The sequence below is a fragment of the Hyalella azteca genome, unplaced genomic scaffold (genome assembly GCF_000764305.2).
Source record: "Hyalella azteca isolate HAZT.00-mixed unplaced genomic scaffold, Hazt_2.0.2 contig11382, whole genome shotgun sequence".
Taxonomy (NCBI): Eukaryota; Metazoa; Arthropoda; class Malacostraca; order Amphipoda; family Hyalellidae; genus Hyalella; species Hyalella azteca.
Window position 1 is genome coordinate 1,711 of NW_025941381.1, and position 15,165 is coordinate 16,875.

The following is a 15,165-nucleotide window of genomic DNA, read 5'->3' on the forward strand; positions in this document are numbered from 1 at the left end:
GTATGGATGGCAGCAATCAATAATACGGACTGCCGTATTACTGGTGGCGTCAGTATGGATGGCAGCAAATAATACGGACTGCCGTATTGCCGGTGGCGTCAGTATGGATGGCAGCAATCAATGATACGGACTGCCGTATTACCGGTGGTGTCTGTATGGAGGGCAGCAATAATGAATGATACGGACTGCCGTATTGCCGGTGACGTCAGTATGGATGGCAGCAAATAATACGGACTGCCGTATTGCCGGTGGCGTCAGTATGAATGGCAGCAATCAATGATACGGACTGCCGTATTGCCGGTGGCGTCAGTATGAATGGCAGCAATCAATGATACGGACTGCCGTATTACCGGTGGCGTCTATATGAATGGCAGCAATCAATGATACGGACTGCCGTATTACCGGTGGGGTCAGTATGAATGGCAGCAATCCATAATACGGGCTGCCGCATTACCGGTGGCGTCACTATGAGTCTCAGTAATCTATGATTCGAAGAGAAATGCTGGATAACTGCTGTCGACAATGTCGTTCGAAAGACAACCTTTTCGAATCCTTTTGAAAGGCAACCCTTTTTAAAAAAATGTGTCTCTGCTTGGGGTAATTGTGACAGCAGTTTCTAACATCACCATACATTTTCCATGCCACCAAAGAAGGATTATGTTCTAGATTTAACCGATGTATCTTATTTATACAATATCATCATATTAAATATTCAGTTTTAAATTAATTATTTTTTACTTATTTTCTTAATCGCGCAGATCATATACCTGGGGGTAGCTTACTCGCAAGGCGACGTGAACCGCATCATCAGAGGCACGGACAAATATGGCAACGTTTGCGGCGTTAAAAACAACATGTACTTCAACAACTCCAAATCTGGACAAGACAAAACGGCCCTACCGTAATTTTTTACTTCTATTTAATTTATTTAATCATATTTATTCATTTATTTATTTTTTGAAAAATTACAATCTCTATATTTTGTATATTTATTTATTTATTATATTTTTGACTTACTAGTCTGCAAATATCTGGTATAGACTATCGTAGTTTCATGTTTGACTGCGAATTAACTCGACGATTGTTGACTTTTATTGTTTATAAACGTCTAAATCATGAATTTGTCGAGTTTCAAAAGAACCTGTCTATTGGGAAATATAAAGAAACGCTCACTGCTGAAAAATTATTAGTTATATTGATAGCATATGTATATATAGTGATAGCATAGTTTCATTGGCAGCGTTTATTGTTTGTTATATATTGTAATCTAACATCTTAACTTCTCACAGGTACTTTGATCCCATCTCGAAGGAATGCATTCAGACTTGCGGCGATGGGTGAGTTACTAAAGTTGTGAGATCCGTGTAATAATTAAAATAATTAGGTTATAATAGATTCTATGAGGGTTTGAATTTAATAGGCATTGTAATATCTAATCCCTGATAATTAGGTATTAACAATCATAACAAGGTATATTAAAATTTATAATTAGGTTTAATCGTGACGTACTAATCTTATTGCGCATGCATCCATGCACTATAATGCTGCGTAAAACTGGTCGTTGTAACATGTGCAATTTATTATCCAATACAATCAATCTGAAAACATAGCAAATCTCAATATTTCCCAGCGAAGGCTGGAGAACAAATACTCAATATTATTATATTTTCTCAAAAGTATGTATCAAATGAAACAATGTGACCGAACTTTTTTACATTTCCAATTATTCAACATGGCAATATTAGTAAGTTAATTTCTTCACATATCTTGTTATTGACGATGTGTAGGGTTAAATTAATTTAATAAAAATATTTTTCTCTTTCCGCTAACCCAGCGAAATTTATAAATTTCATCTTCCATTATTTCCGAAAAATTGTTAAATTTGACTTTCTCCTAGCCCCGAAAAATTAGTAAATCCCCTAGTGGGCAATCATCCCCATTTTGTTAACCTCAGAACCTGAACTTTTGTAGCAGAAACTTGATAATTAATTGACAAATAACTCCTCAGGACTTCCTTGGTCGGGTATTACTGCTTCCCTGCGCTGGTGACTTCCCAGAACTCGCCCTTCGCTCAGGGCACCGCATTTTTCGAAGATGTTGGACGCGATATCCAAAAATCCTGGCCGTGGATTCTCTCTATCGTTGCTGTTGGATTTGGTCTCTCCATCGTGGTGATAATCATGCTGAGGTGTGCGATGGTGCTTGCACTTATTTTTCTCTGTTGGTTTTGACGAAATTAAAAGATCTTGTTCAATGCGCAAAATGTATTGTGTTTGTAGGGATTTTCAGCTTTCCATGAACGAAGCCAGGAAATTAGGCTTTAGACACACGGAGTGGATGTTACCAAGAAACGAGTCTCATATTAAAATAAATAATACAGACGAAAAGAAACACACACGGAGTGAATATTTCCAATAAACGGGTTGCTTTAGGGTAAAGCCTGATTCATTAAAGTTCAAATGCTTTCTCGGATAAAATCCCCACAAAAAAAAACTTTTAAAACGATGATAGCTTTTTTCTTGCGTAAACTATTATTGGCAATACAATGTTTGACATCGTTCAACTATGTACAATAGACATGCTATTACAATCATTATATCAAATAAGAGCCATCTGTGAGACAAAACTAACGAAGCGCGTGTATACTAATTGACTCCTAAACCTCCCTTGTGAATTCATTATTAATCCATTCCGATGGTAAATCCACTTTATGAGTCCTGAAAGGTAACATGCGTTTCGAGTTTCTTGTATGACTTTTTGCACTGTTCCTTCACTGTAAAACCAGTTACGTATCGTCTATTTCTACTCTCCGGTTTCAGTTCAATTTCCTAACATATCTATTTTTAGTTTCATACAAATTTCTGCTCTGCCAAAAATTGATACATTTTTTTCCTTGGAAGATTTCAATTCGGCCAACATTTTGCTATTGATGTTCATACGCAAGGTTATAACTCAAGAATTTAGTATTTTTTAACTCAAAATATTTTCATTTCATCAGTACGATTTCCCGATGCTATGCTATGTAATAACTGATTTTATTACTATATTGAGCGCTTCGTCATTGTGAGTTAAATGTTTTTCATAATAGCACGGATAAAATCAACTCTATCACGAATAAAATCCACAGTAGCATGGATAAAATCAACTCCTTCACTGACAGGTTCCTGGCGGGTGTGGTGGTATGGATCACGGTCTTCGTTATGGTGGTAGCGTCGGTAGGAGGAACCATTTACCTCTGGTTGTTGTGGCACATCAAGAACACGGACGTAGTTCAGGATGGTTCTGCAACTAAGTTCCTGATAGCGGCCATATTTGCAACCATTGGCACGGTGAGAGATAAGACAACTTCATATTTATGCAAAAAAATCTGGTAAATCAATCAGATCTTAATCACATTGAAAATAATTGTATTGTGGAGCATAAGTCAGGGACCTGGAAAATATTCCTTGGATCACATTTCAAAAAATTATTCCACATTCAAGCATATTTATATCCTTGAAGGTTCCCTTTCTAAACGTTGATGAGAATCAAAGCTAATTGTGGCAATCAGCTCAATTTAATTATTTTATGTAAAGTTGTTTTATTTTGTATGAGCTGATGAATAATCTCCGTCACATGTGGAACAGGTTGTATTAACGTTGTATTCAGGTTCATATCCTGGAATCTCCCAATAATTACATAAATTATCAGCACTACCTCAACAGTATTATCACTGTTAGAAAAATTACCGTTAACGGTATTATCGGCGTTTCAGTGGCCGGTCGGCACGTGAAAAGAAACACCGTGTCGCCGTTTTTATTCNCCACCAACTGCATAATTTTATTAAGTTATAATCGCACCAACTGCATAATTTTATTAAGTTATAATCCCACCAACTGCATAATTTTATTAAGTTATAATCGCACCAACTGCATAATTTTATTAAGTTATAATCCCACCAACTGCATAATTTTATTAAGTTATAATCGCACCAACTGCATAATTTTATTAAGTTATAATCCCACCAACTGCATAATTTTATTAAGTTATAATCGCACCAACTGCATAATTTTATTAAGTTATAATCCCACCAACTGCATAATTTTATTAAGTTATAATCGCACCAACTGCATAATTTTATTAAGTTATAATCCCACCAACTGCATAATTTTATTAAGTTATAATCGCACCAACTGCATAATTTTATTAAGTTATAATCCCACCAACTGCATAATTTTATTAAGTTATAATCGCACCAACTGCATAATTTTATTAAGTTATAATCCCACCAACTGCATAATTTTATTAAGTTATAATCGCACCAACTGCATAATTTTATTAAGTTATAATCCCACCAACTGCATAATTTTATTAAGTTATAAACCCACCAACTGCATAATTTGTAAAGTTATAATCCCACCAACTGCATAATTTTATTATGTTATAATCCCACCAACTGTATAATTTATAATGTTATAATCCCGCCAACTGTATAATTTTATTAAGTTATAATCCCACAAACTGCATAATTTCACTAAGTCATAATCGCTCCACCTGCATAATTTTACTAAGTCATAATCGCACCAACTGCATAACTTTATTAAGTTATAATCCCACAAAATGCGTAATTTTATTATGTTATAAATTATAATCGCACCGGGTGTGGGCTTAGTTGTCTCTATGCATGCGAAGATAGGTTGAGTATAATTTAACAGCAAAATCTAATCATGAAAACGAATAACTTTGATGATATATTAAACAGATTAAATTTCACTCTGATTTTCCAAACTCATTTTTTCTATAAATGAACCTCATTGCAGAAAGGCACTCTATTACTATGATCATAAGAGCCGTGTTAAGCTCAGAAAAGATCATTTTTAACCTATAGCAATAACATTTACGTAGCATTTCTTATTTAATTTGTACTATTAGTCGCAACATACCGTGAATCTGTCACAGACGGTGCTGGTGATGTCCCTGGTGCTGCTGGTGACAGCGGGAGGACTGATCATCATTTCGGCAGCTGGCGAGCCTATGCAGAATAACGACGAGATTTACTTCAAACCGATCCCACTCATTGATGTAAATAAAAAAATATAACTTAGTACTCACTGCAGTAAGTGACAGAGAGCGCATTTTCTCATCGACGAAAACGAAGTCACGGAGGGACAGACGGACAGACAGACGGACATGGCGAGCACAATCGCACCTTTTTTCCATAAATGAGAAAATGCGCTAAAAGTCATTGCCTCGGTCCGAATTTGATGGAGAAATTTAAATAGAAATATTGGAACAATTTATTTTTGGTATTACGCAGGCTAGAAGATTTAAGAAAAAATCACAGAATGATGCAATCTTTTTTCCATCGAAGAATGCTGATGGATAACATATTCAGACATGAATTGTTCATATCTGGTGTGTCGCCGATTCAAGGTATTAAGTTATAATCACACCAACTGCATAATTTTATTAAGTTATAATCCCACCAACTGCATAATTTGTAAAGTTATAATCGCACCGAGTGTAGGTTCAATTGTCCCTATGCATGCTAACATAGGTTGAGAATCATTTAAAAGCCAAATCTAATCAAGGAATGAAGTACTTTGACAGGTTAAATTTCGCATTTATTTTCTAGAATCATTTTAATGAAATGAACCTCATTTCAGAACGGCACTTCATTTCTTTGATCACAAGAGTCATGTTAAACTCAAAAGCTAGCATTTTAAACACATAGCAATAACATTTACGTAGTATTTCTTATTTAATTTTGCTATTAGTCGCAATATACTGTGAATCTGTCACAGACGGTGCTGGCGATGTCCCTGGTGCTGCTGGTGACAGCAGGAGGACTGATCATCATTTCGGCGGCTGGCGAACCTACGCAGAATAAGGATGAGATTGAGTTCAAACCAATCCCGCTCATTGATGTAAATAAAAAAAATCATTCCTTCGGTCCAAATTTGATGAAGAAATTTAAATAGAAATTTCGGAACAATTTGTTTTTGGTATCACGCAGGCTAGAAGATTGAAGAACAAATCCCAGAATGATGCAATTTGTTTTCCATCGAAGAATGCTGATGGATAACATATTCAGACATGAATTGTTCATATCTGGTGTGTCGCCGATTCAAGGCGTCGCAAAATACTCCCAGCTAGCCGAGTCTCGAACTCGCAACTAACTGCTTCAATTTTGGTACTTCTAATAACTCAACCAATTTAGCTCCATTTTTTAGATGTTACAGATCTGTCGTTGTTCAGGTAACTCTTAAACATTAGTGCTCCATGTTCGCTTCCTAATATTTTTAGTCTGAACATAAAGATTCATACAAAAGCTAACAACTAAATCATTTTGGGCCATTTACCCTACAGTGGCTGCGTTTATATCACATCATAATTTGGGTCCATTTTACCCTACAGTGGCTGCGTATATATCACATCATAATTCGGGTCCATTTTACCCTACAGTGGCTGCGTATATATCACATCATAATTTGGGACCATTTTACCCTACAGTGGCTGCGCATTTATCACATCTTCGGCTTCTTCTGGGTATCGCAATTCGTGGTAGCTTGTCAGCACATCACAGTCGCGGGCGCTGTATCAGCCTGGTATTTCAAAAGGTAATAATTTTTCATTTTTATTGAATGTTTGTCTTACGTAGTTCTGCTTGCAGTGGTAATAAATTTTCGTTCTTGTTGAATGCGCAGGTTTGTCTTACGTAATTCAGTTCAGTTTGTCATTCGTGTTGTTTACAATGTAAAACAATTAGCATGTCATTTTGTTAAAATTACTTACGGAACATTTTTTATAATTAATCCTCAATCTGTGCATGATATGCATAACAATTCGCTGAATCCAGTTGTGAATATCACCAAACTTTAGAAATTGATTCAATTTAAAAACGAACATTATATGAATTTTTCAACGTTGAACTAATATATGATGCACTTTCAATGGACCAGGGACAAGAAGCAACTTATATGCTCAAGGTATTAAATGATACGATATATGCTCAAGGTATTAAATGATACGATATATGCTCAAGGTATTAAATGATACGGTATATGCTCAAGGTATTAAATGATACGATATATGCTCAAGGTATTAAATGAAACGGTATATGCTCAAGTTATTAAATGATACGGTATATATGCTCAAGTTATTAAATGATACGGTATATGCTCAAGGTATTCTGATGATACGGTACATGCTCAAGGTATTCTAATACTCCACTCCAAAGGTACTGTAATTTATCTGGCTGTTAAAATTTTGTTTTCGTTTTAATTGAAAAATTTTTTCGTGCAAAAAGACATGATAGACATTTGCATAGCAGTAATTCAGATGCCTCAACAACTTCTTCTAGCCATGTATATATATAGCTCACTATTCCCTAAGTAGCTTATCTTCTATTAGGATAAGTAAATAAATCTCAAGCTTGTAACTTTCCAATGAGCAAGATTGTTGATATTTTGAATCTCAACAGTAACTCCTTTCGGTTTCTCAGGAATCCTTTTTCATGTGTTTAGAGATTATACTTTTCTCAATCGAATGTCCGAGCTTTTCGCCCGTCAATTATTTCGTTGAAAATGAAGCTATCCCTTCGTACCCCTCCCGTCTTATAGGAACTTGTCAGTAAATATTCATTCTGTGGAATACCATGTTTACTTTCCATAACTTTCACTGCGCTACAGCCTTTAATTTGCGTTGAAAGGTGTCACCATACAACTTTATTAATTTATGTATCTGGAGTCTTATAATTTATTTCTAAGACTGTTGCTGCACGCCTACATAATTTGCTCACTAGGATCTCATCATACAACTTTATTAAGTCACGTTTCTGTCCTCACGCAATTTATTTGCGTTACCCCCAGCAACTGCAGAAGCGCGTGTCACCAGACAGCGGTCTGGGCTGCCTGCTCAAGTGCTGCCAGTGCTGTCTCGCGTGCTTCGAACAGTTCCTCAAGTATATCACCCGTAACGCCTTCATCGAGATAGGTTTGTTATTAATAATTTGTTCCTTATATTATAAAAGCGTATTCGCAATGACTAATATATAATTACAATCGGTAAAATTAGAATAATATTGTTTATATTGATCCATTTTATTAAGTATTCCTACTAGGTCTAACACTCATAATTTTTAATTTAATGTTAGTAATATAAATTAAGTATATAGAAACGGTCAACACTCGCATCAATGATTATGTATTACTTGCATTGTATACATCACTTTTATTCACATTATCTACATATATTGATGTCCTTTTAATTTTTATTACCTATTTTTACAATTCAACAAATGCGATTAGAAGTCTAATATTTTACTTCGATTAATAATTGGTAATTCTGACTGTTCAGCCATCTTCGGGCACGGGTTCTGTAAGGCGGCGCAGAAAGCCTTCAACATCATAACGTCGAACGCTTTCCGCGTGACGGCCATCAACATGGTCGGCGACTTCGTCCTGTTTCTCTCAAAGGTGCTTCATCTTTTAATAATCTAGTAAATATACAGCGAAATAATAAATTGATATCAACAATCTACTTGGTCGGGGACTTCGTTCTGTTCCTGTCAAAGGTGCTCTATGTTTTAATAAGCTAATAAATATACAGCTAAATAATGTACAGATACGTATTACGGTACCAATCTACATGCCATGGTCCGAGATGTTGTCTTGTTCTTGTCAGAGGTGTGTCATGTTTTGATATCATAAATCAAAATGCTCGGGGAGTTTGACGCGTTTTTTTTTTCATTTGGGGGTTTATTTCTGAAATATTCTCAGCAATGGAAGTTAATGTTGAGGTTATTTCTCTAAATGGATAACGTCGATATATGAACGACGGTCCTAAGAGACAGAAAATTTAACAGGTATGAGGCTTCATATGCAAAGAGATACGTTTTTATTATTTTTATTTTATTGTAATACAGGTTATTATAATTCTAATTACCCACAGGCTGCAGTGGTCATCTCCAGTGGCTTCATCGGATACGAAATAATCAGGGTGAGAACTAGGAAGATGTCATTCATTCACGCTTTGTAAAATAAGTAATTATCAGAAAATACCCCCAATCTGAAAATTCGATCAATATCTTCCCATAAAAATGCACTTAAGGGGCAGCAATTATTTTATTATGACTCATAAACGCAGCAGAAAAAGCTTTTCCTACAACGAATCAGGTATATTATAGAGCTCAAATGTTTCATCAGTCTTAAGTCTTATTGGATATTCTTTATTTTTACTTTTGAGTATAAGTTTCTTGAATGTCCACCTCACCTAATGTCCATAAATTTTTCCCACATGAATACAAAAAAAATGGTCAAAAGAGAAATGTGTAAAAAAAACAAATTCGGTAAGTAATAAATAACATAAAGGTAGAAGTCGAATAAATACACGTTTTTTTTATAATTAATACTACTAGATAATATGCAGTGTGTGTAATTACCCTTTTTAGCTTATTTTTGCCATCCTGGTAGTGGCAACTAGGGAGGGGGGTGATAGGTCAGTTTTCCGGGCACTTGGTACCACTGGTAGTTCTACGACCATCACTGGCTCGCTGACCTGCCAGAACCATTTTTGCATTACGCAACACCCTGGACAAGCCAGGTACTCGTTTATCAACCAGAGTTGGATGAATGGCTGAGTTGACAATGAGCTGAGTAATATGCAGTAGTTTTGTTCACTATGACAAAAAATATAACTCAGTACTCACTGCAGTGAGTGACAGAGAGCGCATTTTCTCGTCGACGAAAACTTGAGGTCACGGACGGACGGACAGACGGGCGGACAGACAGACATGGCGAGCACAATAGTGAATTTGTTCCATAAATAAGAAAATTTGCTAAAAAACATTATTTTTGGCATTCAGGTCCAGCAAGGCATCAAGTACGAGTTTGTGCCGCTGGTCGTGGGGTTGGTGTGCGTGGCTCTGACCATCCATTGCTTCGTCTCTATATACGAGGTGCGTCCAACCCTGTCTTTATTTCAAGATATTTATTTATTCTAGTTATTTATTTATTCCAGTTATTTATTTATTCCAGTTATATATTTATAAACAGCGCCATATGCGCTTACAAAAGAAAATTAAAGTGTCTTTTTTGTGGCGTAAGTAATTGTTCAAGCTTTTCGAACCAGTGACTGTCGCTGTTGGTCATACCATCAGAAAATCACTCCTTCCGATGCAGTGCGATTGATTTATAAATATATTTTTTGTACCAATTAAAAACAAACATTTTATTTTTCTTTTTCGAATTTATTGTGATCTACATCTCCAATTCAGTGCACGAATGGATTGAAGAGCGCNGCAACTCGACTACGTGGAGAATGCCAAAAGAAACGGCGATCCTTACGGGAGTGCAGCGGTCAAAAGTGTCGGAGCTTACCAGGTAAATGTAAAGCATATATTGTTCGTAATTTTGATGGCAATTCTATGTATACATACATATATGTATACATACATATATGTATACATACATCTATATATTAAATAATTTTGATGGTAGAGAGAAAAACAACAATCCGTTGTTATTTTTCTCTGAACAAAAATATATTGTCATGAAGGTATACAATTTTTGAAATAATTATAACGGAAGTGATAAGAGTGAAAATTATAGTCATTAAAGCGATAATTGTGAAACTGATAACATTTCAAATGCCAGTGGCCATGAGAATTAATGTATTTGTTGATGTGAACCATTTTGACTAAACACACGAACAACATAAAATAATTGCCAGTGGATTCTAAAAAATTTCATTCTTTAAATGTCAGCTCTAAAATCTTTTCAACAATTTCATGGTAATTTTTTAATATCGTCGAGCGCAAATTTGATTTAGTGTAGCGTTATGGAAAATCAACGTAGTGACTTAATTATATCATTGGAGTCTCCAGTTGAGATAAATTGAGATGAATTTGAGATTTAAAATTAGCGAAACATTCACATGACGAAAATACTTTTCAGTTATCCAACATACATATTCGCATATACATTATGCTCCTTATTTCTGAGATTATCTGAGCTTTTTCTTTAATTTCTTCAGGGAACGAATCCTGATGAATTAATTGACTTTAAATTGATAAATTGCCATCAACCAATTAATGAATTATTTGCTTTTTCTTTAATGTCTTCAGTGAACAAATCCTGATGAATTAATTGACTTTAAATTGATAAATTGTCATCATTCAATTAATGAATTATTTGAATTCCCTAATGAATTAATCACACAGTAAATTCAGGCCTCGGCACAGGTGGGTGCCAGCAGGCTGCCCTCGGAGATGCCCACGCCCATGCATCGCCCCTCGGGCATCGGGATGTCCCCTCTACACCCCGCTTATGCCCCTCACTCCATCCCTCCCTCTCCCTCACGCATGTTCCCTAATGTGTCTTAAATCTCATACGATTACGCCATTAATTGACCAATATACACTCCTTCACTCCATCCTCCCCTCACGCATGTTCCTAATGTGTCATAGATCTCATACAATTATGCCTAAAATTGACCAATTAATGCACTCCTTCACTCCATCTCTCTCACTCACGTTTGTTCCCTAATCGGCGACAGGCCACACGAGGCCTATTCTTCGACGAAGGCATCACCATGTTATGTGTTATGTTATGTTATATCTTAGATCTCCTACAATTATGCCTATAATTGACCAATTCATAAATCATTCCCTTTAGTTTATAATCCACCCTCAATAGCGTTACTTTTAATTATCATATGATTGATGTTTTCAAAATGTCATGTTTTTGAGCTAATATTATCAGCTGAAACTTGAGAAGAGCCTATCCAGGCCTATTATTTAATGCCGAAGATACTATACTATATAAGAGTATTCACATTTTCGTTAACACGAGAATATAACTTCACTCACGTGCCTTTTAGAAGCTGTTCGTAACTTATCGTGAAGTGTTATCGTTTTTACTTCCATAAGATTCGTAGGACAGATTCAATTTTTATTGATGAACATATTTTTTTTAAGATTTAGTGCCTTAATCCTGATCAAACATTACGACGGGATTCTAAATTCGCGTCCAGGCAGCCGAAGTAATTTTGACTTTTCGGGGATGCTTAATAATCAACACCCAATTTCCTTGCGACATTTAATGGAAGAGAATTAATTCTAACCAGATTTTCAAATTCGGGTATTGTCTACCGTTTTGAACAAATTCACGTTTTGGCTTCGTATTTTCACATTTTTGATGGCCGCAAACGAGTTTTAAATCATACATAATGTTAACCCAAAAAGTTTATTCGTCAATAATTGGTTAGATAATTTTACACCGATTCAATGAGCCTCGCATGCGTTTGATGGAAAGACAACTGACAGACTTTTCTGAACCTAGGATTTGACTGTAACTTGTAAATTTTGTAAAAAATATAAATCTCTCGTGCTCGGCAGAATTTTAGTTGAATAACCAATTCAGCTCGGTACCTGTAAACCCACATTGGAATAATCATGATGTACTTCTTCAGAGTGAACTTTGTAATGTATCACATGTTCGGCTGTCCGTTAAGCTTACGTACGTACACTCAAAGAAATGACGAGAACTTTGTCCAGATAGCGATGCACATTTTGCCCTAGATAAGACATCCTGACTCTTCTTGGGTGAAGATGGCCGTAGTGGAAGAGAGCGAAGGATAACTCGACTCTCACCTCAGGCTATGGATAAGAAAGTGTCACTAACTTGGACTATATGACATATTTTTCAGAGTGTCTACAAATGATTGTGTCTGTGATAATAACTCTTTATTTATAATAACTCCAGGATCAGTTGCTGTTTCATCCGTAACAAAGAAGCCGCAGAATGCAAATCGACAAAATTTTTCCAGGCACACGATGTAAGCGTGACTTGCAATCAGAGCTTTTATTCTAGTCTAATAGCGGCACCCCAAAGGCATTACTGTAACCTGGCGCCCTCAATTACTCTGCATCGTGTACTTACCGTAAATGTATTACTCAAGCATATATTAGTCTATAGATTAAGGTTGAATGCCGACGTCACAAATAATTCAATTAAAGACGCTTGTTCGCATTGACGTTTTCGTTTTCCCTTGTTACAAAGAAGTAAAGTTAACAATCATGGTTTATAGATTAAGGTTGAATGCCGACGTCACAAATGATAATTCAATTAAAGACGCTTGTTCGCATTGACGTTTTCGTTTTCCCTTGTTACAAAGAAGTAGAGTTAACAGTCATGGACGACATCATGCCAAGGATGACACTATCAGGCAAACTTCACCATGCTTTGTATTCATACTTCTGATTCAGTGAGACTTGTACATTTTTTTGGAATAAACGTTCTAAAGCCGTACGTATAAAATTCATGTCTATGAAAAGTATGAATTTTATTAGCATTTGCTATAACAACTGATCATGTAGCTTCCTTTCTTCAATAGATTGACAAAGAAAGCAACTTCCTGAACACTCACAAGACACAGTACAGCAAATGATACACAGGAACGTCTGGTACACGTCTGACAAGTAATCTTTATTACTAAATACCATTGAGAAGTTGGAAGCTTTTATTATAGAAAATAGTGACAGGATCACGGAACACAAGACGTTAGCGGACGGAGAGAAAATCTTCCGCCCCACCACGTGTAGCCGCATTAAAAACACCAACGCCATTTAAGACTTTCAACACAAAATAAATTCATGCACGAAAAATTATACCCGACATCGTTTATTTATCATGACAGCTTGGCAGACGTAGTTCTCAACAATTGAAAACATTTCTTCATTTCTATGCAGGAATTTACTAAAAAAGTAAAATATTTTATGATTTGAATTCCATCAGCCATTCAGTGTGCGTTTAGCTGTGCGACCCGACAACTTTTGATTTCCAATCATAAAAATACAAGAACAATCTCCTTATCGTTACATGAACAGCAAACCATTTCATAAGCTGAAGCCAAGTGCCCAAAAAGAAAATGCTCTACTACATTAAAACGGCTAACAATTTACGTTCATAGATTTTAACTCGGTCGACGGAATATATTCAAATTTACAGGAATACGGCTCCTTCACTCGCATGTCAATCGAGTTCATCATACGACTTCTGGAGTTAATTAATTGCACGAAAATCAATAGTGAAAATTTGTACGAACTTCAGATGGATTCTTAGTAAAATACCTGAATACCGAGATGAAAATTTGTTAGTTTTTTATATCAACAGTTACGAGGTGGAATATGAACAGATCAACGTCGCAGATAAACTTTGAGGTCATCAACTGTACCAAAATTCATCGGTATGCTTCCATCGACATTGATAATCTATGATGAATATTGTTAGCGAGTCGCCAGTGACTCAGAAATGCATAGCTTAAAAATCAGTCAACAAAATTGTAATTCATAGTCTTAGCTGGAAGAGTGGTTCATCAGTTGCTGTTTCATCCGTAACAAAGAAGCCGCAGAATGCAAAATCGACAAAAATTTTCCAGGCACACGATGTAAATTCATCCTCTATTGCTTTGAAATTCTGCATATTTCTTACGAATGCAGAGTTAGTTAGTTAGTTTAGTGGCCAAATGTTTACTAGCGCTTCAGCTATTAAGCTATCTCGCACCGAAAGAAATATTACGATTTGAAGCATCTTTCATCTCAAATATTTCCAGTTGCGAAACGCATCCCGGGCAATAAAAATAAAAATAAGAAAGAAGGAAATGTAGAAATGATCACCATGGTTTAGGAAAAGTCTTGCCCTAAGGCAATATGGTGGCAAGTTCTCAATGATGTCCTACAAGACGACAACGCTCACGCGAATAAGGTGGACAAATAAAAAATTTTATAATAGCCTTCTACTTCCAGCAGCTGCCGTTTGCTTGACAGTCCAATGACGGTTATCACTTTACTCAGACACGATTCATCATTATTCAGACAAGATTCATCATTATTCAGACAAGATTCATCATTATTCAGACAAGATTTATCATTATTCAGACAAGATTCATCATTATTCAGACAAGATTCATCATTATTCAGACAAGATTCATCATTATTCAGACACGATTCATCATTATTCAGACACGACGTGCCAACATCATTCGCCGAGGTACGATATTTCCAGGTTTTATCATCCTTGATGGCTGCAAGTATAAAGCAACAAAAATGAGCACTTATAAATAAAAAGGCAACCCTAAAATATAAAACGAGTTACATTAAAGTTGCAACAAGAAGCTGAATTATCA

At 35.8% G+C, this 15,165-nt stretch overlaps 1 protein-coding gene and 1 long non-coding RNA gene across 2 annotated transcripts; both read left to right on the forward strand.

Annotated features, from left to right (window-relative positions):
• Positions 1-758: 758 nt before the first annotated feature.
• On the forward strand, positions 759-11,366 carry LOC108671185 (choline transporter-like protein 1; the record flags this gene model as incomplete). Its single annotated transcript, XM_018158680.2, has 15 exons — positions 759-901; positions 1,290-1,337; positions 2,009-2,188; positions 3,161-3,329; positions 4,939-5,061; positions 5,784-5,906; positions 6,493-6,599; positions 6,942-6,968; positions 7,151-7,166; positions 7,851-7,974; positions 8,338-8,456; positions 8,932-8,979; positions 9,845-9,951; positions 10,274-10,361; positions 11,210-11,366. Coding segments are annotated over 15 exons (1,575 nt in total), but the record flags the coding sequence as incomplete, so codon positions are not given.
• Positions 11,367-11,640: 274 nt separating this feature from the next.
• On the forward strand, positions 11,641-13,125 carry LOC125178609. Its single transcript, XR_007156967.1, has 2 exons — positions 11,641-12,962; positions 13,075-13,125. It is a non-coding gene; the product is annotated as an uncharacterized LOC125178609 (long non-coding RNA).
• Positions 13,126-15,165: the final 2,040 nt, after the last annotated feature.